Source organism: Acomys russatus, chromosome 5 (assembly GCF_903995435.1).
Source record: "Acomys russatus chromosome 5, mAcoRus1.1, whole genome shotgun sequence".
Classification (NCBI taxonomy): Eukaryota; Metazoa; Chordata; class Mammalia; order Rodentia; family Muridae; genus Acomys; species Acomys russatus.
In genome coordinates, this window is record NC_067141.1 from 53,403,110 (window position 1) to 53,423,549 (window position 20,440).

The 20,440-nt window shown below is 38.8% G+C and overlaps 1 protein-coding gene across 1 annotated transcript; it reads left to right on the forward strand.

Moving 5' to 3' along the window:
* The first annotated feature begins 230 nt into the window (after positions 1 to 230).
* On the forward strand, positions 231 to 19,785 carry LOC127189493 (lipase member K). Its single transcript, XM_051146348.1, has 9 exons — positions 231 to 378; positions 2,369 to 2,486; positions 2,820 to 3,018; positions 3,727 to 3,836; positions 4,844 to 4,980; positions 9,290 to 9,436; positions 12,532 to 12,603; positions 15,211 to 15,282; positions 19,294 to 19,785. The coding sequence occupies exons 1-9, from the start codon at positions 277 to 279 to the stop codon at positions 19,531 to 19,533; spliced, it is 1,197 nt and encodes a 398-aa protein (XP_051002305.1). The 5' UTR covers positions 231 to 276; the 3' UTR covers positions 19,534 to 19,785.
* The last annotated feature ends 655 nt before the right edge of the window (positions 19,786 to 20,440 follow it).

Here is a 20,440-nt window from a genome sequence, read left to right on the forward strand (position 1 = left end):
TATCCCATTACCCACTAAACACCTGATTGGTTTTTCTCATACCTATTTCCTTCTTTCCCTCCTTTCCCCTTGTATTTCCTCCTTGTCTTATTTAAAGGATTTCCATGAAATGAATCCTTATTAACTCAGTATGTTGCTTGTTAAAAAAATAGTCTAGAAGTTTATGTTTATCCTTACTTCCTCAGCAGTGCTATAAAAAAATCACACCAATTTTCCTTTTGCAAAATTTCTCTTTGGTGACAAATGCATTAATATTTTTTCCCAGGCAGACTCCAAATGTTGTGGCTTTTGGCAGCAGCATGGTGTGTGCTTCTACCTGGACCCATATATGGCTGCCAGAAAAGAATCATCATAAACCCTGAAGCCAATATGAACATTGTAAGCCATTCACTGACTGAAAAAAAAAACCATTAAGCTAAGGAATTATTAATTACTCACAATTCTAGGTATAATTTGTGTATCAAGAATTTCTCTAATTACTAAATCTGGATTTCTTCTTTTGGTCCTTACCAAAACTAATTAATGCTAGAACTGAGAGCTTTGACCCACATTGCAACAACAATCCTGGTGATCTGAGCTCAGATCTAGTGCTGGCTTCACAGAGCCGAGGTTCGAGATTTATTTGGCGATCCCCTGGGGCACAGCCTTGAAACCTTTTTGGGACTTTGTGTAATCCACCGTAGGATCTTGTGAACTACATCAGTGTTTTGGGGTTTAATAAGCCCCAAGATATGGTTTATATACCTTTAAGTCTAAAGAAATTCACACCAGCAGTAGATTGGAATAGTATTATGTTGGAAAGGCAGACCACAAATGTCCACTCTGTGCTTCCTGATAGTGGATTAATAAATGGAACAGCAGACACATGTGTCAGTCTGTCTCCAGAATCTGATCCTTTAACCACTATTCTGAGTGACAGCATAATTTAAATATGCACCATGTACCTCATATGAGAAAATGTGTAACCCTGTGATAAGAGTAGAGAGATTGCAGTTAAACTTACTGTGTCATTAATCAAGCATTTATCTCTTCCTGACATATTATCTTGGATAAATCATTAATTTTGCTGATCATCAATATCCTCAATTATGAGTGTTTCTAGTTCTATCACAAAGACTTCTTAGCAGGGTTGATGAAGTAGCCTAAGCATATATCTTGTACCAATCGCTTCTGCTTCCATGCACGCCTGTGGACACGGTAGTTTCCGGTGGCCTTCTAACTCACCTTATGCTCCTTTATAATGCTCTTTCTGTCCAAAAGGCTGGCCTATTAAGCACTATATCTAAATCTCTCTCAAACTTTGTGGGTTTTTTTTTTATATCCAATTAGCCAATGGAAATCTTGAGCATGGGGTAGGAAGAAAGAGAAGAGTAAGATCAAGGGCTTTTTTTCTTTTCTTTCTTTCTTTTTTTTTTTTTTAGGGAAAATATTTTTTATTTGATTTTGATAAATACAGAAGTACTATCTAAAGCAAACAGAAGAATGGGAACTGTCTTAGTTACCATCCTATAGCTGTGGGAGGCACTGTGAACAAAGCCACCCTTACAGAAGAGAGCATTATTGGGCTTGCTTACAGTGTTAGGGGATTCATCATGGTGAGAAGCAAGCAGACATGGCAGCGGAGCAGTAGCTGAGAACTTTATGTCCTGAGATCAAGGGCTTTTTATTTCTATGTTTTTGTTTTGCCACTGGCCTTGCTCTATTCTTGGGCAGTTAGCTCAGTCAGCCACCTCCCTTGATGTGGTCTTTCCTTTTCTCTTCCTGGTTTCTTTTCTTCTTCTTCTTTTTTTTCTCTTTTTTTTTTATTAATATATTCTTGTTACATCTCAATGTTTATCCCATCCCTTGTATCCTCCCATTCCTCCCTCCCCCCCCCCCCCCCCATTTTCCCATTATTCCCCTTCCCTATGACTGTTCCTGACCTGGTGGCACTCAGAGGAAGAACAGCAGGTTGCCGAGAAGAGACTTGATACTCTTCCTGGTTTCTAATAACCACTTCCTTCCATATGCCTTTGGGACCAAATTAGTAGGAGCTCAGTTGCCTTTAACCACAAGATACTTCCCAATACCCTGGGGGTTCCCCCATTAGCCAAGTATTTACATTACTTGTTGCCAAAACATATAAAGAATGAACTACTGTAGTTGGTGACACTAAGCCCACAGGCTATGCTGAAGATGTTAAATGAAGAGTCATTCCACCCTTTTCCTTCAGTCCCTGCCTGAAATACTTCCGAAGTCGTTATGATTTTTCCTGCTACGTGTGCTGTTGGTTAATGCATAGATTGGTGAACAGTAGATTGATAGTTTAAGGACTATATCGCAATGTACACACAAAAATCAAACTGAGCTACGGGTATGTATTTTTCAGAGTCAAATCATTTCTTACTGGGGCTATCCTTATGAAAAGTACGATGTCATAACGGAGGATGGTTATATCCTTGGAACTTACCGGATTCCTCATGGGAAAGGATACTCCAGGAAAACAGGTTTGATTAACTTTGCTTTGAAATCACAATGCCTGAAACAGGAATGGCTAGATGTCCTGGCAGAAGCAGGGGACCTTTCACCATGCAACAAATCATAGTCCTTTCAGAGAAGAAAGTGTATCCCCACCTCTGGTTTACACAAGTTTTAAAAACCTTTTGCCATTTTTATATATACTATTTGTCCAAGTACAGAGTTCATAGAAGACTGGATCCTAGGCTCACCTGGAGCAAAACCTCATCTTTAAACCTTGCTTATGTGTGAAGAAGTCAGAAAGCATCATTTGCTAGCAGGCTGAAGGAATCAGGTAGGAACTCCTTGTCCGTGTTTTCCAGTTCCAAAGGCAGTTGTGTATCTGCAGCATGGCTTAAGTGCATCCGCCAGTGACTGGATTTGTAACCTGCCCAACAACAGCTTGGCTTTTCTTCTGGCCGATAGAGGTTATGATGTGTGGTTGGGGAACAGCCGAGGAAACACCTGGTCCAGAAAACATCTGACACTGTCTCCCGAATCACCTGAGTACTGGGCCTTCAGGTAAGAAGAGCCTATTCATGAATAAGCACTCTACTCACTTATAAGCATAAATTCTTCTTGGTTTCCCTTCTCTGTCCAAATGCACCATAATGGAATCTGAAAAAAAAGCAAACTAGAATTGTCTCCTCCGTGCAGGCTTTCCTCCATCTCAGAAGAAATGCTCTAGTTACTGCCTTACCACTTGTTGTTTAAAGCCCTGTTTCTTTCTTGGTGTGACAGACAAGGCTGCGGTTGGAGTGTGAGTGTGTCCTTGTGTCCTGATCAAAATCTGGCTAAGCAGCAGAGAGTTGCACCTGAGGCCTTAGTCACAGGGACAAGGCTTAGTCACAGGGACAAGGCTTGTACTTCCTCAGGAGCTAAGACTCATACCACAGAGATCACTAAGGCCAGTGATTCCATGGCCTCGTTCCTGCATTCTTTCTGGATGTCAACATCTCCTGTTTCTCCTCTGGGATAAATGGAATATGACAACCTCATGGAAAAATTACCAGTAGGGTTTCACAGCAGAATTCTTATTCCAGCGACCTGACAGTGTTGCTGTTGCAATGAAGATGGCTAGAGGAGAAGTTGTCCTAACGCGCACAGTTCTCACTTTCCTCTCAAGGACAGCCAAAGCTGAGCACTTATGTGTGCAAGGACTGTTTGCAAACACTGCAGGTCTAGCAGGCATGCATCATTTCTAATTCCATCATTCCTTTTCTTTGGCAGTTGGGATGAGATGGCTAAATATGATCTTCCAGCCACAATCAATCTGATCTTAGAGAAAAGTGGACAGCAGCAACTCTTCTATGTGGGCCACTCGCAGGGCACCACCATAGGTGTGTTTGGGGCAGATACAATCAATGCCAGGGGCTTTCTTCTGTTTTTGCGAGAGGGGTCAGGTTGTTTAACTGGTTTGCTCTAGTTATGGTCTCTAGTCTCTAGTTTGGGGACTTTGAGAAATCGTTTCCTCTAGGTAGGTTCTGAAGAGTAAATAAAACAGGCATGGCCATGAGAAATTTGTCCCTGAAACTCAATGTGGAGGTTGATAGGACTTCATTTGTCTTCTCAGCAAACATTGAGACCCTAGGTTATCTTGTGAGATAAGGATAGTACCCACTTACCCCTTGACTCTCTCACAGTCAAGAGAAGGACACTGAAACAAAACATAGAATTAGGAAACTGATTATATGCTACAATCAGAGTGGCCCTTCTTGCTTACGAGGCCATGTGTTAAGCTACACGGTGTGAAGAAAGAGCCACAGGGCATCTCAGGCCTCTCGCTGCTCTCTCTTGTTGAAAAACACAAACATTTTTTTAGGTTATTAATTCAGGAAGATTCTCCAAATAGTGTACTCCAAATAAAGTACTAAATAGTACTTTAAGATTCATTTTTATATATGTTATATGTAATATTTTAATGTATACAAAATTATGTGTGTATCTATATGTACATGTCTATATAATTTCATATATATGCAGAAGTTATTCAATGTAGATTTCTGTCCTCATTTGCTTAATAAAGAAACTAAGATTCATAAAAGAAGGTGATTTTCACAGATAATGAGGTAGAAGCCAAGATGATAGCCTGGTTTTATACTGCACCAACTTCAAGGCAGTATAGTCCCTTAGGTTTAATATACATGCTCCACAGAATGTCCCTGAACCTCCCCAATGCTCTCTATACGAGCACACGTGATCTCCGCAAGAGTCAGTTCAATCCTTAAGACATTTAAAAAGCCCTCCCCATAAATAGTACTTACATTCTATTTTGAATATAACTACCTTCATCGTGATTTGTAATAAAGAGATCATTGGAATGAGATAATATCTTCTTTCCCTGCAGCATTCATAGCATTCTCTACAAATCCAGAACTGGCTAAAAAGATTAAGATATTTTTTGCACTAGCTCCAGTGGTCACAGTAAAATACACTCGAAATCCTATGAGAAAATTAGCCACCCTTTCCAGGAAAGCTGTCAAGGTATGTGGACTCCTTCAGTTTAAAGGGGGAAGACTAGAAGTCTCCCTGTTTCCATAGATACCAAAAGAAGACATGTGGCACGTTTAAGCAGTTAGTGATGTAAGGGGCGATGGAAGGGTGCTTATGATGTGCTATCTTCTCGGCGGGCTCAGAGAACTCATCCTGAGGCCATCTGCTATAGTGTCTTCATCTCTACCTACAGAACACCTCTCCCAATCACAGCTAGAGACTTGGTGGTTCTGAAGCATCTTATTCAGTTCCCTCTTCCTGTCCTCAGTACCTGTTGTCTGTAGTACGTTTGATAAGAGGTTTTCTAACTGGAGTGAAGCAACTCCCTGTGGTTTTAATGTATTTGCCTGGTGATGGCTGAGCATTTCTTTTACACACACTTGAGGATTGCTTATACATATTCTTTTGAGAAACATCTATTTAATTCTATCCCCTGCTTCTAATCAGATTTTTATGCTCCCAAGCAGAGGCCCTTGCATATTTTGAACATCAACCCCATCAGATGTATAATTTACATATATTCTCCCCCTTTCCATATATATCCATATATCCATGTGTTATTTCCTTTGCTGTTCAGAAGCTTCCTAGTTTTATGACATCCCTATTTGTTTACTTTTGGTTTTTGTTTAAAATGATGTGGGGAATCTTACTTTAAAATTCCTCAATAATTCCAACATTCCAACACACTTTACCTTCACTTTCTTCCGAAAGCTTCAGATTTTGCATGCAAACTGTTCCTATTTTTAGTTTATATTTATGTACAGTAAGAGGAATAGCTTCAGTTTTCTGCACATGCACACCCAATCTTTGCAGCATGATTTATTGAAGAGACTTGCTTTTTCAGTGTGTGTTCCTAGGCTATTTGGCTGTCACATATGGCTTTATTTCTAGTCTTGCCATTCTGTTCCATTGGCCTGTGTATTTATTTTTATGTCAATACCATGACATTTCTACCAATGTATCTTTGCATTACATCACGAAATCAGGTAGCATGTCTCTAATTTTTGCTCAATATTGTTCTAGCTGTTCATGTTTTGATATGAATTTTAGGATGTATTTCTTATTCTACAAAGATAAAACTGTTATTTTGATAGGAATTACATTTCAACTGTTTTTGATAGGGTTTTTTAATATATGCAAATGGTACACCTAGTTTTATATCCTCTTTGATTATTTTCATCCATTTTCTAGTTCTCATTGTAGAAAATTTTTGCTTCTGGTTAATTTATTCCAAAATATTTTTTATAGTTATGCTAAATGAGAGTGCTTTCTTTACTTCCTTTTAAAATATTTTTCTACTGGTATATATAAATATTACTCATGTCCACAGATTGATTTTATATCCTACACCTTTGTTAAATTTATTTGTAAGTACTAATAGTTTTGTGGTAGTCTTTGGAGTTTCCTGTATGCATGATCATAGGCAAATGGTGGCCAGTTGAATTTCTTCTTTCAAGATTGTAGAGAAGGTCAGGTGTGACGGTGTATGTCTATAGTCCCAGAAGTCAGGAATCTGAGGCAGGGAGATGGTAAGTTGAAGGCCAACATAATTGGCTACATAATGAATTTGAGTTCAGGTATCTATGTATCAAAGACCTTTCTCAATAAATAGAGATAAGCAGTAAGTAGACAGACAACGCTCTTTGTTTCTTTGTCTTGCCTTATTGCTCTGGTGAGGACTTTCTCTTCTGGTTTGTGTATTATGATGGGTGTGGACAAGCTTGTTTTGTCTCAGATTCTAGAGAACTTGTAGTTTTCCCCATTTGTGACGATGTTAGCTGCAGAATTATTATGTATGAATTTGATTACATTTAGATACATCCCTTTCATGTGGGTTTGTTCATAGATTTTATCAGTGATAACATGTTTCTGTGATTTATTATTGGAGGGGCAAGTATAACATGAATTGCATGTGGGTTGGTTTGTGGACCACTTTGTGGAGTTGGCTCTCTCCTTCCAATATGACATGTTCCAGGGATTAAACAAGTGCCCTTATCTGCTGAGACACCTTGCCAGATCAATAATATGTTTGATTTTTTTCTGTTGTTGTTGTTGTCTTCCATTCTGTTGATCTGTGGTATCATGCTTTTTCATTGGCATATTTCGAGAGTTTCATCTTTTTGATGAATTGCATTTAATTGGTATAAATTATACTTTCAATGTGTTGTGTTTGGTTTACTATGTTCTGTACTAAGGATATTTCTGTCTTTTTACCAGTGTTTTTTGTCTGTAATTTTCTGGTTTTGTTATTTCCTTGTCTGGTTTGAGTTTCATGATAAAATTGGCTCCATAGAATGAATTTGGAAGAGCTCCTTCCCTTTTACTTTTAATAATTCAAAAAATTTTGATATTAGCCCTTCAGTAGATGCTTGAAAGAATTCACCAACAAAACCACTGGTCATGAGATTTTCTTTGATGAGAAGCTGTTCTTTATCAATCCCTTATGGGTAGCTATTATTGACCTATTCAGGTTTCTATTTATATTGTATTGGGTAGCCATACACATCAATGAACTCAATAATTTCTTCTAGGACCAATGTTGGGCATCTAAATGTTTGTAGTTAGTGATGATTGATCTTTGTGTTTCTGATGTGGGTTCTGAGAAACAAACTCAGGTCAGAGGAGTGTGCTCGTGACCACTGAGCCATCTCTCTAACCCAAGATTATTAATTAAAAAAGTTTATAGACATTCTTAGTTGTACCTACCATATTATGTATTCCAGAAAATGTCCCATGTAGCGACTTTTCATTGTCAGTGTTTTTTTTCCTTGGAAAATTTAGTTCTTATTAAATTTAGTTCAATCCATGTAAGGACAGGTGTAAGGATTATAGTCCCATAGAAGTAGTCATCTGCTTCCTGCCCTTTGTGGCTGTGAGTAAGCTATTCAGTGATACTAAACTTTGCTTTTCACATTTATAGAATGTGTAGAATCTGCCATTCTTGGATCCTCATTGAGATAATATGTGTAAACATCATTCTTGGCCAATAACATGCTCAACACATATCACATGTTAATAAATTAATCAAGCTTATTTTAGCTTTCAGTGCACAGCATTTGGTGTTTAATTACTGCTGCTCCCTTCCAAATCCAACCTTGCCTCTGGACATTTATTTCTTTATATTCTTGTCCCTTTATTTTCTTTTGAATCAGCAGTTCACACAGAGCATTTTCTCTTTTTACTTTCTCTGTTTTACTTGATTGTTAACAGTATTTTCCTTTTTTAAAATAAAAGCTTATGATTCAAATAAGCTAAGCAACCTTTCTCAGATCATCCAGGAGCTCAAGATTGTTCTTATTGGGCAACTAAAACAAGGTGATGATCTGCATATATGCTTTGATTTCTCTGCTATTTTAATGGTAGTGGTGTTTTGTCTGGGCCTGTCTAGCTTGAGCGTTGCTATAGTCATTAAGATGATTTGTAGAAGCATCTTATCTGGTTTACCCACAACCACAATAAGGAGTGGTGCCATTTTATTTATTTATTTATTTATTTATTTATTTATTTATTTATTTTACAGTACATAAAAAATGGCTCAATTCTCACAAAGGTGTAAAGATTCTTACAGGAATCCTGTGCCCATTGTCATGTAGCAAACATGCCCTCTCCAGGACCAATCTGGAATTACATCTCCACAGTAGTGTGTTTGTCCCCCTGGAAATGAGTGCTGAAATTCTGCAGTACTTTACCACACTCTCCTTTTGGTCAGGATGAAGGGATAAATTATTTGTCCTTGGATAGATGCCTAGTGATGGCTACAACAGTAAAGTACAAGATCTCCATGCCATTTCTGCCTGCATTTGGAAAAGCTAAGAACAAGGGCCTGTATAATAAATATGGCCTCTTATTCCACACATGTTTATGCCTGACTATATGAATTTACAGGCTGTTTCATGTCATTTGCATTTTCCCCATATATGGATGGAAAAGGTATTGATAAACAGAAAATAAAAACATTCAGTTAATTAGTGCTTTCTGGTTGAATTGCTTATTTGTGTGAGAATTTAGGTTTTGGCACTTACAACACTCAGTAGGTGTCAATGTTCTTTTAAAACATATATATGTAGTAGCAGTTCCTGTGCAGGCTGTTCTCTAAGGAAACATGCTCACAACATCCCAATGAAAGAGTCTCATGAAATCATCAGGGAGTTAGGAGTACTAGGAGACAACATTGCACAAGCCTCTTGGTTTCACCCAGGACCAGTACTGTTACCTCCTGGGTTGCCTGGATGAACAAATATTCTCGACTCTTGACATCCATATTTATGATCTTTAATGATCCTCTGCACTTGCCTTGCAGATATTGTTTGGTGACAAAATGTTCGCCACTCACACATTGTTTGAACAATTCATTGCAACCAAAGTGTGCAACCGGAAGATATTCCGTTCTCTATGCAGCAAATTCATGTTTTTTCTAACTGGATTTGATCCCCAGAACTTAAACATGGTAGGTATAAGTAATCACTTCCTGGAAAAACAATTATTTTGTTGCATAAGCGGGATTAGAGTTCACTTTGTATTTTGTGGAAATCACATTAGATGACCTTTGTTTTGTCATTTGGAATGTCAATGGTATCCTCCTGGCTCCACCCAAGGTTGAAAGTTGACTATTATTTATAAAAACAAACAAAAAAAAAAAAAAAAAAAACAAATAAAAAACCTTTGGGAAAGTGGCTTTGCTGACAGAGCTTCTAATTCTTGCCATGGCTAAAATCCCACCATTAAAAATCTCTTTCCATTATAATTGTGGCTATTTTGGACCTACTGAAGTAAAAACTCAAGGACTAGTTCTAGAATCTGCATCTCATACTTGCTCTGAGTAAATTTTACACATCCATGAGAAATTTGGAAATCTTTATCTTCTGAATCACCCCTAAGTAAAAGAGATAGATCTAGATTTTCGGTGACAGCTATAAACGGGATGCAGCAGTGGGCTCCTTTCCTTTTAAAATACAAGTAACTACCTTGAGGGTTGAGGAGGGGAAAATGCAGAAGTTACTCTTCACTTCCCAGCTAGACATGGGCTAAGTTTATGTGCCAGAGGTGGTACACAGCCAAAGATGATCCCCATCTATCTCATAGACTTCTGCCAAGAGCCTGCTCTCCCTCTATTTTTTTTAAGTTTTTTTTTTTATTAATTTATTCTTGTTACATCTCAATGTTTAGCCCATCCCTTGTATCCTCCCATTCTTCCCTCCCTCCCATTTTCCCCTTATTCTCCTCCCCTATGGCTGTTCCTGAGGGGGATTACCTCCCCGTGTATATGCTCATAAGGTATCAAGTCTCTTCTTGGCAACCTGCTGTCCTTCCTCTGAGTGCTAACCGGGTCTCCCCCTCCAGGGGATATGGTCAAATGTGAGGCAGATTTGTGCCCAGGGGTCCCGATCAAACTAAGGCACCAGCCAAGGACAATACAGGCGGTAAACTTTAAACCCCTACCCAGATCTAGCCAATGGTCAGAACATTCTCCACAGTTGAGTGGAGAGTGGGATATGACTTTCTCACATGCTCTGGTGCCTCTCTCTCTTTTTTTTTTTTTTTTCTTCAGTAGCAGGTTCTCACTAAGTTGTCCAGGATGGCCTTGAACTCACTCTGTAGCCCAGACAAGCCTTGAATTCGTGATACTCCCGTCTTAGCCTTCTGAGTATTTGGGAATTGCAGGGCTGGCAGCCGGTCTCAAAGCTTTTATAAAAAGGCTTGTTTTATCCAAAGTGGGCCTGCACCACCGCCTTTCCATAGTCTCAAGTCAGGTCTCCAGTGAAATGTGCTTGCTAATCATGGGGATGTAAGAATGTCATTTAGAGCTAAGACACAGCCAATGGATCACTCATTCTCCATGGTTGTGGGGAGGGCAGGCACTGGCTCTGAGAACAACTCTGGTGCCCTTGATTTGATCACTTCCCCTTGGTGGGGAGGCTTGGCAGCACACAGAGGAAGGGGAAGCAGGGTATCTGGATGAGATCTGACAGGCTGTGGTCATATGGTGAGGGAAGAGGTCCTCTTCTGTCAGAGGTCTAGGAAAGGGGCATAGGGCAGAAGAGGGAGGGAGGGTAGGAATGGGAAGATACAAGTGAGAGGATAACAATTGGGATGTAATCCATATAAATTATAATAAATTAAAATTTAAAAAAAGAATGTCATGTAGATGTAAACATGTCACATAGGCAGAATGAAGCAAGTTTCATAAATACTTAATAAGGTAATAATCCTTGACCACAGAGCCCTCTTTGGTCAAATCCCTTTTTGACTGGCAGATAAGGACTGGATTATGGGATATTATAACATGAGGAAAAACAGTTAGTTTCATGAAACACAGCCAGAGATACTATCACTAATAAATAGTACAGATGTAAAAAAATTAATATGGATGTTCTGAACTTGATCCATGACATTTTGACTGTTTTTCAGTTGTTTTGGATTGATCATAAACAAATGTAATTTTGACAAGTGTTAAAATGATTTTGATGCTCACATTGCTCAACAATAATAATAACAATAACAAGAAGAAGAAGAAGAAGGAGAAGAAGAAGAAGAAGAAGAAGAAGAAGAAGAAGAAGAAGAAGAAGAAGAAGAAGAAGAAGAAGAAGAAGAAGAATTCTTTATTTTTTCTGAGACAGGGTTTCTCTGTATAGCTTTGGCTGTTCTGAACTCACTTTGTAGACCAGACTGGCCTCAAACTTACAGAGACCTGCCTGCCTCTGCCTCTCTGAATGCTGAGATTACAGGTTTTCACCACAACCCAGCTGAAAAAGAAGTCTTATATTTAAAAATTAAGTTAAAAGTGTGAAAAGAAAGCATCTTATCTGGAATAAACCTAAATATAGTAAACAAAGTGCATCCTACAAACATTCAAAGGCCCCATAGAATATTTAACACATTTTTCTAAATCTAGCAGTGGATGGAAACATGTAGATGTGTTCCCATCGTTTTGTGACCAAACATTCTCTTAAATTTATTTTTTCAGATTTATTTCTTTTTATTTTGTGTGTATAGTTGGGTACCCTGTGAGTTTTGTGCTTGATGAGGCAAGAAGGGTGCATCATATTCCCTATAACTGGCATTACAAACTACCATCTGAGTGCTGGGAATCAAATCCAGGTCCTCTGAAAGAACAGTCAATACTCTTAGCCACAGAGCAAACCCTCCACCTCCTCAAAGCTTTATCTTAATGTCCTTTTATAAGTGCAAAGTAAAGAAGAAAGCCACTGAAGTGTTTATCCCCTTAACTGTGTGAGGTAAGTCCGGAAAGAGAGGGTCCATAGCCCTCTCTAAATTCAACCAGTCAGATGCTCTGGGTGAGCTGAAGGGGGTTCCTTATCCAGCATGGAAAGCAAAGTTGTGAGAGGAGAATATTCTTAAAGATAGACTTCTAAAAAAAAACAAACAAATATATACTTCTTTGGTTGCTATGTCCGCAAAGATATAGAAAATGTCTTTTCCTAAAGATAATAATTATAAATAAAAAGTTGAAGTTTTTTTTTTTTAACATGTCAGCACATGTGTTAATGAATAGCCTCTAGCTGAGAAGTGATCTCTTTTCAGAGTCGTTTGGATGTGTACATGGCACAGACTCCTGCAGGAACGTCTGTTCAGAACTTGCTGCACTGGGCCCAGGTACATGTTCTCTCTCCCTGACTGGCATACCAAAATGTCTACAAAATCCCTGAGATGTGGTCCCAGGGAGTTCCAGGCAGAGTGTGCAGGGACCTGCCTCTCACGATGATGTTTCCTCAATCAACACCAACCTCAATCAGCGTCAACCTTTAGGTTACCTTTGCTCCCTGTCTGTTCTCTGTGTCTCCAGTGCCCAGGTTTGAAGCCTGCTTCCCACATATTCATCCTTGGGTTCCTTCCGTGGCCTGTTAGGGGGAAGGCTTGTACTTTCTCTTCTGGGAAATTGTGAGCTTTGCTAAAATAATACCACCTATTCCAGAAAGACCTGCTCATCTTCTAGTTAGCCCATGGGGCATTTAAGAGTGAAGAAAAAAATGTTTTATTCTGAACAAAGGGAGTCCTATGTATGGAGGGAGGGATCAAAATAGATGAACAGTTTGTGGGTTTGCCACTGTTATATTTTTGCTTGATAAGGTTACTCAATACCCGGTAAGCTCAAGATAAATCAGGTTCAATTAAGTTGTATAACTCTCTGAGCCAAGAGCTGCATGTACTTATATTAATTCTTTGTGTCAATTTGGCTGCACTCCAGATCAGTCACTTCAGTCGCTTCCCTTTAAAGAGTTGAAAAAAAAAAAAAATAAGCACAATCACATCTACCTGTACGTGAGAGGAAATGAGAGTGAGAGGAAATTTCATTTTAACATATATACTAATATCTTATACCTGCTTTAAAGCTAAAAATGAGAAACAATTATGATCTCTGCAAAGTTTGGAAGTTTCACTTCTGGGGAGATAAGAGTTTGTACTCCTGTGAATGGAGTTTGGCCTAGGAATGGGACCTGCTACTGGAGAGGCTATGGGTACCACCTATAAGTTCTGGCCTCCCTAGAAATGCAAGTTCATGGTCACAGTTCATGAGCGCGTACTGCTTGTTCTTCGTCTTCATACCTGGTTTTTTAGACCTCACTGAGTTCATATGAATTTTTTTAATTAAGGCCATGACATCCCCATCCTACAAATGTTACAGTCAATGCCTTATGCATCATCAATTAGACTCTTCCCTTTTTACAGAAATAAGGAATGATGGGGGTACATTTGTTCAAAATGTACAGACAGCTAAGGCAAGGGTGATGGTACTGATCTAATTGTAGTAGCTGGTGAATATCTTTACACTAAATATATTTACACTAAAAACATTTTAGAGTCTGGAGCAGAATGAGTTGGTATTTTCAGATTAGGCATTCTCAACTGATAAAATTCATGCAAATACTACCAAAAAAGCCCTATTTTTTTAAAAACCTCTGAAGTCAAGGGCACAGCTGGTCTTAAGTAGCATACTTGACTTGAAGAGATGCCAGTGAAAGGCACTCTGTTGCACACTGCCAAGGGTTGGATGCTTTATATGCATCTTCCTACTTAATCCCATAGGCCAGTTAGAAGAATGCTGTCATCTGTCACACCTCATAAATATCTTGTCCTGCATAGAAGATTGAGTATTCATTCAAATCTGGATACAAAACAGTCTATTAGACACTAGACTTCAGATTCTAAGTAGTACACTGTGTTGCCTCTTACCTTTTTTTTTTTTTTTTTTTTTTTTAAGCTTTTCAAGACAGGGGTTCTCTGTGTAGCCTTGGCTGTCCTGGACTCCCTTTGTAGACCAGGCTGGCCTCAAACTCACAGGGTTCTTCCTGCCTCTGCCTCTCTGAGTGCTGGGATTAAAGGCATGCACCACCATACCTGGCTGTTCTCACTCCTTAAAACATGTGAAATTTTATTGTTTTGTTTTTTGTTTTTTGAGACTGGGTTCTATAGCACACATACACACTACTTCCATGAATATATATAACATTTTATATTTTTATTTATATAATATTATGGGAGAAAATTTTAAAATAAAAGGATTGAAACTATGAGTGGAGAAAAATATAAAGTACACACTAAGGAAAAAGAAATTCTTCTGAGGATAATTAAATTAAGTACTTGATATAAATCTGGAGTATCTGCCTCCTTAATTCAACAGGGATGACAGGTGGGAAATAACAGAATCATGGAAACTGTAGTGTCTGGATATACTCGTTTTTTAAGTCTAAATACCAGGGTGTAAAGATAGCCATTACACTCTCCAGTGTTTTGTTCATGCTTATTACTCACAAAACAACAGTAGGCTTAGTCCTCTTCAAAAGTGGCAAGCTGTCCACATTTGCTGAAAATTTTCCTAATAATGACAAAAACACTTAATAATAAAGAATGCATTCATAATAACCTAAGTACCAAACTGTTTAATAAAAGCCATAGTCATTTTTAGTGTTAGAAATGTGTGGCCAAAACTTCTTCTATATACAGAAATAAATTCCTGAAATCCAACATGTAATGCAGCATTTTAAAGCATTGTTATCTCCAGATTTTCATCCAAAAATAGGGGTGGTGGGGGCATAAAATGTTTCATAGATTCTGTGAGGCTTTTTTTTTTTTACTTGATTTGTGTTCTAATGAGTTGACACAATATCAATGTTCTTTGTGTATTTCTTGCTCATTAATTTTACATATACATTGCTTTCTTGTGTCATTTTAATGTGCCCTTTTTTTCTGTTTTTATTGTAGGCTGTCAAATCTGGTAAACTCCAAGCTTTTGACTGGGGCAATCCTGACCAGAACATGAGGCACTTTAACCAGGTAAATAAAGATAACTCTACTCAACATCAGTGGGATGCTACCAGGAACCCGCGAGAACAGCCTCTACTCCGATGTTTAAGTAGTCACGACTTCCTGTAGGCTATGATGGGCATTGCTCATTGCTGCCAGGGCACAGTGCTTCCTGGAATTTCCTGTGTGATGGCTCATTGTTTCTGATCCTTTGTTTCTGGGCACCTGAGGTAAACTTTGTTGCCCTCATTTCTCTAGATGCTCTAGGAAGTAAATTGCCAAATAACTAGACTACAACCCAATGATTTCTGAGTCTAAAATGTAGTTCTCTATTTTTCTTTCACTACTCATTCCTTTACAGGAAAAATGAAACAAAACAAAATGAGAACTCTCTCTTTATTTCATTAACACTGTTTTAAAGATAGAATTAGAAAACATGATCCCCAATTCTAAAACAGGTCTTCACACAACGAAACTAGCATTGCTCTAATAGGTCCTCAGGAAGTCCTTTATTACATTTAAAAACCCAATATATGGATCCTTTAGGATGTATCAATCAAAAAATGTCATCTTTGGGACAACTGATATTATCAAATCGGTAATGTAATATTAAAGCCTTTCTTGACATCATATATAAAAATGATGATGAATTTAGTGAATATATTACACTGAAAACCATATATGCTGTTGGCTATTGTTACTTTTTCTAACTATGTTGGGAGACCCAATAATTGTTTTGACTTCCTGATGGCAGACTGAGCTAAAGCATATAATTGCCATAATCTTTTCAAAGCTGCAAAGAATACATAGTATAAATACATATTTTCAATGTTTTGAAAAATCTGGTTGTCCTCCTAAATGGCTATAGTTGAGTGCTCATGGGCTTGGATTCAGGGACGGGCACCAAACACACACTATGGCAGACTATGCTGTTTCTCTCTGTCAGTGACTACCTTCTTTGTTCCACCAAGTTTATAGCTTCTTTAGGAAGAGTGTTTTAGATGCTGACCTCACTTAATGGGTGAAAATAGGGTCAGAGCTCTAAACTTCATCTTTGTACTTACAAAAGGAATAAAAGCCATGTGACTGGGGTTCTGATATGGTTGGTCCCTTACTTAGAACTTTTGGTGGAGACTCACATGGAAGATGAACTCTGTGTATTTAAAAGGTAGTAGCCTTAGTCACAACTACACTTAATGACACCATGAATTATATGGGTGTAATTACCAGCATATAAATCACTAGTGAGCCTACATTGCTAAAGATGTGATTATTGAATAAATACACATAATTTCTATTTCTCACTGCCAACTTGAAAATAAACTAAAAAGTCCTGGCAAAAGTTATCAGGTACCATTTTAAGTCAAATGATAATGTTTATTTTTGATTTGCCATCTTCTCAATGCCTACCTTCTAATCAGAGCAATAGTTTCACTGGAGTAAAGAAATGTCAGCTTGAGGGATTTGGGACTGACTTTGATGCTGAACTCTTGCCAGTGTCAGTCTCCCAGGCACCAGCCATCAACTGAAAGTGACACTCTACGTGACTCGATCTCTGCCTGTGAATCACTTTTTGGAGAGAACTTGAGATACACATTGTCCTTGTGATGATCTTCCCTAAGCAGAATTCTATTGAGCTTAAGAAAAGAGCTTCCACGAGTCCTTGGGGTCTTCACTTTTGTCCATGTTACCTCAGGACTGGAAGTCTTATGTTCATGGTAAAGGTGACACCAGCTTGGCTTGTAGTGAGGGCTGTTTTGCTGGCTTGAAGATGGCTATCTTCTTAATGTGTGTGCTCATGCGATCTTTACTCAGAATATATTACGGGAAGTGAAGGACACAGGAGTGGGAGATGGAAGGAGGGAAGGAGGGAGGGAGGGAAGGAGGGTAAGTTTTTTTTATGACCAGTTGGACCAGTTCTGTAGAGTTAGAAGGAGAGAAGTGCTTGGAACAACATTTAACATTAAATTACGCTTACACTGGAGATTAGTGATTCAACTTTTGAATTTAAGGAGAAGAAACTTTGTCCTACAGAGAATGAATGAGAATGAGACACTATTTACAGTAGTCAGTTATTCATTTGCAAATAGCAGAAACAAACTCCCTTTTAGGTATTAAAAAAAAAAAAAAAAAAGAGCTCTGGTTTTCTGCAGGATCATCAGCTCTTCTCCCCGCTCTGTCTTTGCAGCTCACTCTCAGTCTTGCTCAGAGACTCTTATTTCTATTCATTGGCTCTTTCCAAAATAGTGCTCATATGATGACTTTACCTCACACAGTTCTTTCCATTTCAAAACCAAAGGAAAAGCCATATATTCTCCATAGCTATAGAGAAATATTAATCAGCTATTAAAAACAAGGAAATCTTGAAATTTGCAGGCAAACGGACAGAACTAGAAATGATCATCCTGAGTGAGGTAACCCAGACCCAGAAAGACATGTATGGAACATACTCACTTATAAGCAGATTATTAGCCACATAATACAGCATAACGACACTACAACATGCAGACGTAAAGAAACAAAATAACAAGGAGGACCCTAGGGAGGGTGCTTAATTTTCATTCAGAAGTGCTAATGAAATAGACAGCAGAAGCAGTTGAAGAGAAGGAACACGAAAGGAGCCTACTGTAGAGGTCCTCAGAAAGACTCTGCCCAGCGTGGCATCAAAGTAGATGCTGAGACTCACATCCAAACTTTGGGGTGGAGCACAGGGAGTCTTATGGAAGAGTTGGAGGATAGAAGGACCTGGAGGAGACAGGGACGCCACAAGGAGGTCAATGGAGCCAAAACATCCAGGTGGCGGGTGGGGCCGGTGAAGGGGGAGTTGCTGCAGAGATTGATGCCCTAACCAAAGACAATGCATGGTGAAGACCTAGACTCCCTGCTCAGGTATAGTCCAGAGGTAGCATAGTCTCCTTGTGGGTCCCATAATATGGGATAGTAGGGGCTACCTCTAATGTAGACTCTGGTGCCCACTCATTGATCACTTCCTCCTGGCAGGGAGTCCTTCCACCAAGGAAGAGGATGCAGGCAGTCCAGATGAGACTTGATAGGCTGAGATCAGATTATATAGGAGGAGGGTTCTCTCTTTCTGAGGACTAGGGAAGAGGGGAGGGGGGATGAGGGAGAGTGAGGGTGGCACCAGGATGAGACCAGGCAGGGTACTACAATGGGGATGTTAAGTGAATACATTAAAAAGAAAAAAAAAAAAAGAGCAAGATGTTAAAAGTTTTTTTTCTGGCCCAGTTTTAGAGCTGTTCCCAGATGCTACTGTGTCACTGCGGCAGAAGGACCAACTCCTGGTCATTTAGACCAGGGTGTGTTCTACATCATTAAAAGGAGGAATGTGTGAGGGAAAGCTGGCTATCCCACTCTATTTCCATCTACAGATCATTCACTTTAAACACAGTTCAAGTGTCTGTTTCCACGTGTTGGTAGAAATGCTCTCTTAAAAAGCATGCTGATACACAGGGGTCAAAAAAGCCACTGAGCCCATATTTCTGCATGTAAGAGAGACATTTATCTTTTCTGGTAACTACTAAAAAGGACATGCTCTCCATCCACATTCTATCACAAAGAGAAACCTTTTCTTTTTAGAGAAACAGTCTTCCTCAAGCATCTGCCCCCAAGTGCAAGTTGGGAGTGGATGATTGGTCTTTATATTCATAATGCATGACTGCACGAACATACTTTGATTCCTGGCTATCATGATGGGCGAGGCTTTCCTCTGCTGTGTGCTTCTGCCATAAGGCACTGCCTCATAGCAGGCCTAAAGGCAAACTAGATATACAAAGAAATACAGCAATCTCTGAAATAATAAGAACATGTCATTTTTATTTGTCAGTTGCCATTCTAAGATATATTATCAAAGCAATGGGGACCTGACTATACAATATTTTCATGTTTATATATTATTAAGTGAATCCCAATTCGATGGATTAGAATTTGAAAAGTTAGCTCAATATCTAATGGGTTTGTTTATTTTCATAATATTGTTCTTCCTGTCCCCCTCCCCCTATTTTTCCCTCCCACTTCATTTAGCTTACACCTCCTGTGTACAACATCACAAAGATGAGGGTCCCAACAGCAATGTGGAGTGGAGGACATGATGTTGTGGCAAGTGCTAAGGACACTGAAAATCTGATCCCTAAAGTTGCCAACCTCATTTACTACAAGGAGATCCCCCACTACAATCATATGGATTTTTACCTTGGACAGGATGCGCCCTGGGAAGTTTACCAAGACCTAATTGGACTGATGGAAGACTACTTGCAAAATTAAAGGCACTCTCTGAAATCAGGTGGGTGTCTTGCAGCAATAATGAGACAGTGACACCTCAGCAAGTCTCAGTCTGTGTTCTCCTCCCCTCCTTTTTGTGAGGAAGAGAATGGAATGTTCTTTGCAGCCAATAGCATTTGCAAAGCTGATAGATTCTATACTCATGGCTAGGTTACTCTATTTGTCAAAAGTGATGGAATTCGATTACCTCATTACATTAGAAGACATGGCATCCTGTTTAAGCAATGTAAAGCAGGAGCTGTTTTTTTTTTTTTTTGCTTGAAATAAACAGATGGAATAAGAAAGCCATATGGCAAGGAACAGTGAATGGCTTCTCTGATCTGAGGATGATCTCCAGCCAATGAGAAGCAGAAACAAGGACCTTCCACTGATCTGCAGCCAGAAGAACACAAGTTCTGCCTCAACTCTGCTTGAGTATGGACGCTCATCCTGTTGTACTCAGGTTCCCCATTGTGAAGGCAGCCTTGGTTGCAGCTCATGAAACCCAGGCCAGGGGTCTCCTGCTATATCATGGCTACATTCCTGAACTCCAAGACAGTGGCATAATAAATGTGTTCAGTTTCAAATTATAAACTTTGTTCTAATCTGTTATCAGTAATAATGAGCTGCCAACTATTAAGATATAGCTATGATATAATAAATGTGATATTTGAATCTGTTAATTGTATAATGATATTAGGTATACCATAATTTACATTATTATAATCTTATAATTGTATAATATTAAATGTAACAATATGTTTATTGCACTATATTATATGTTAAGTAATTGCTTGAAAACTTGAAATATCCTTGTCTTAATTTCACCAAATACACTTTGGTCTAATACACTTCCTTGGGCATTGATCGTGCATTATTAATCACGTGAATCATTCAGCACATATTGGTA

Excerpts from the sequence above, each read along its gene's own strand:
- LOC127189493 (XM_051146348.1), top strand. The coding sequence starts at position 277 with ATGTTGTGGCTTTTGGCAGCAGCATGGTGTGTGCTTCTACCTGGACCC. Across the intron at positions 9,437-12,531 it reads ATCCCCAGAACTTAAACATG|AGTCGTTTGGATGTGTACAT; the intron begins GTAGGTATAAGT and ends ATCTCTTTTCAG. Across the intron at positions 15,283-19,293 it reads ACATGAGGCACTTTAACCAG|CTTACACCTCCTGTGTACAA; the intron begins GTAAATAAAGAT and ends CACTTCATTTAG.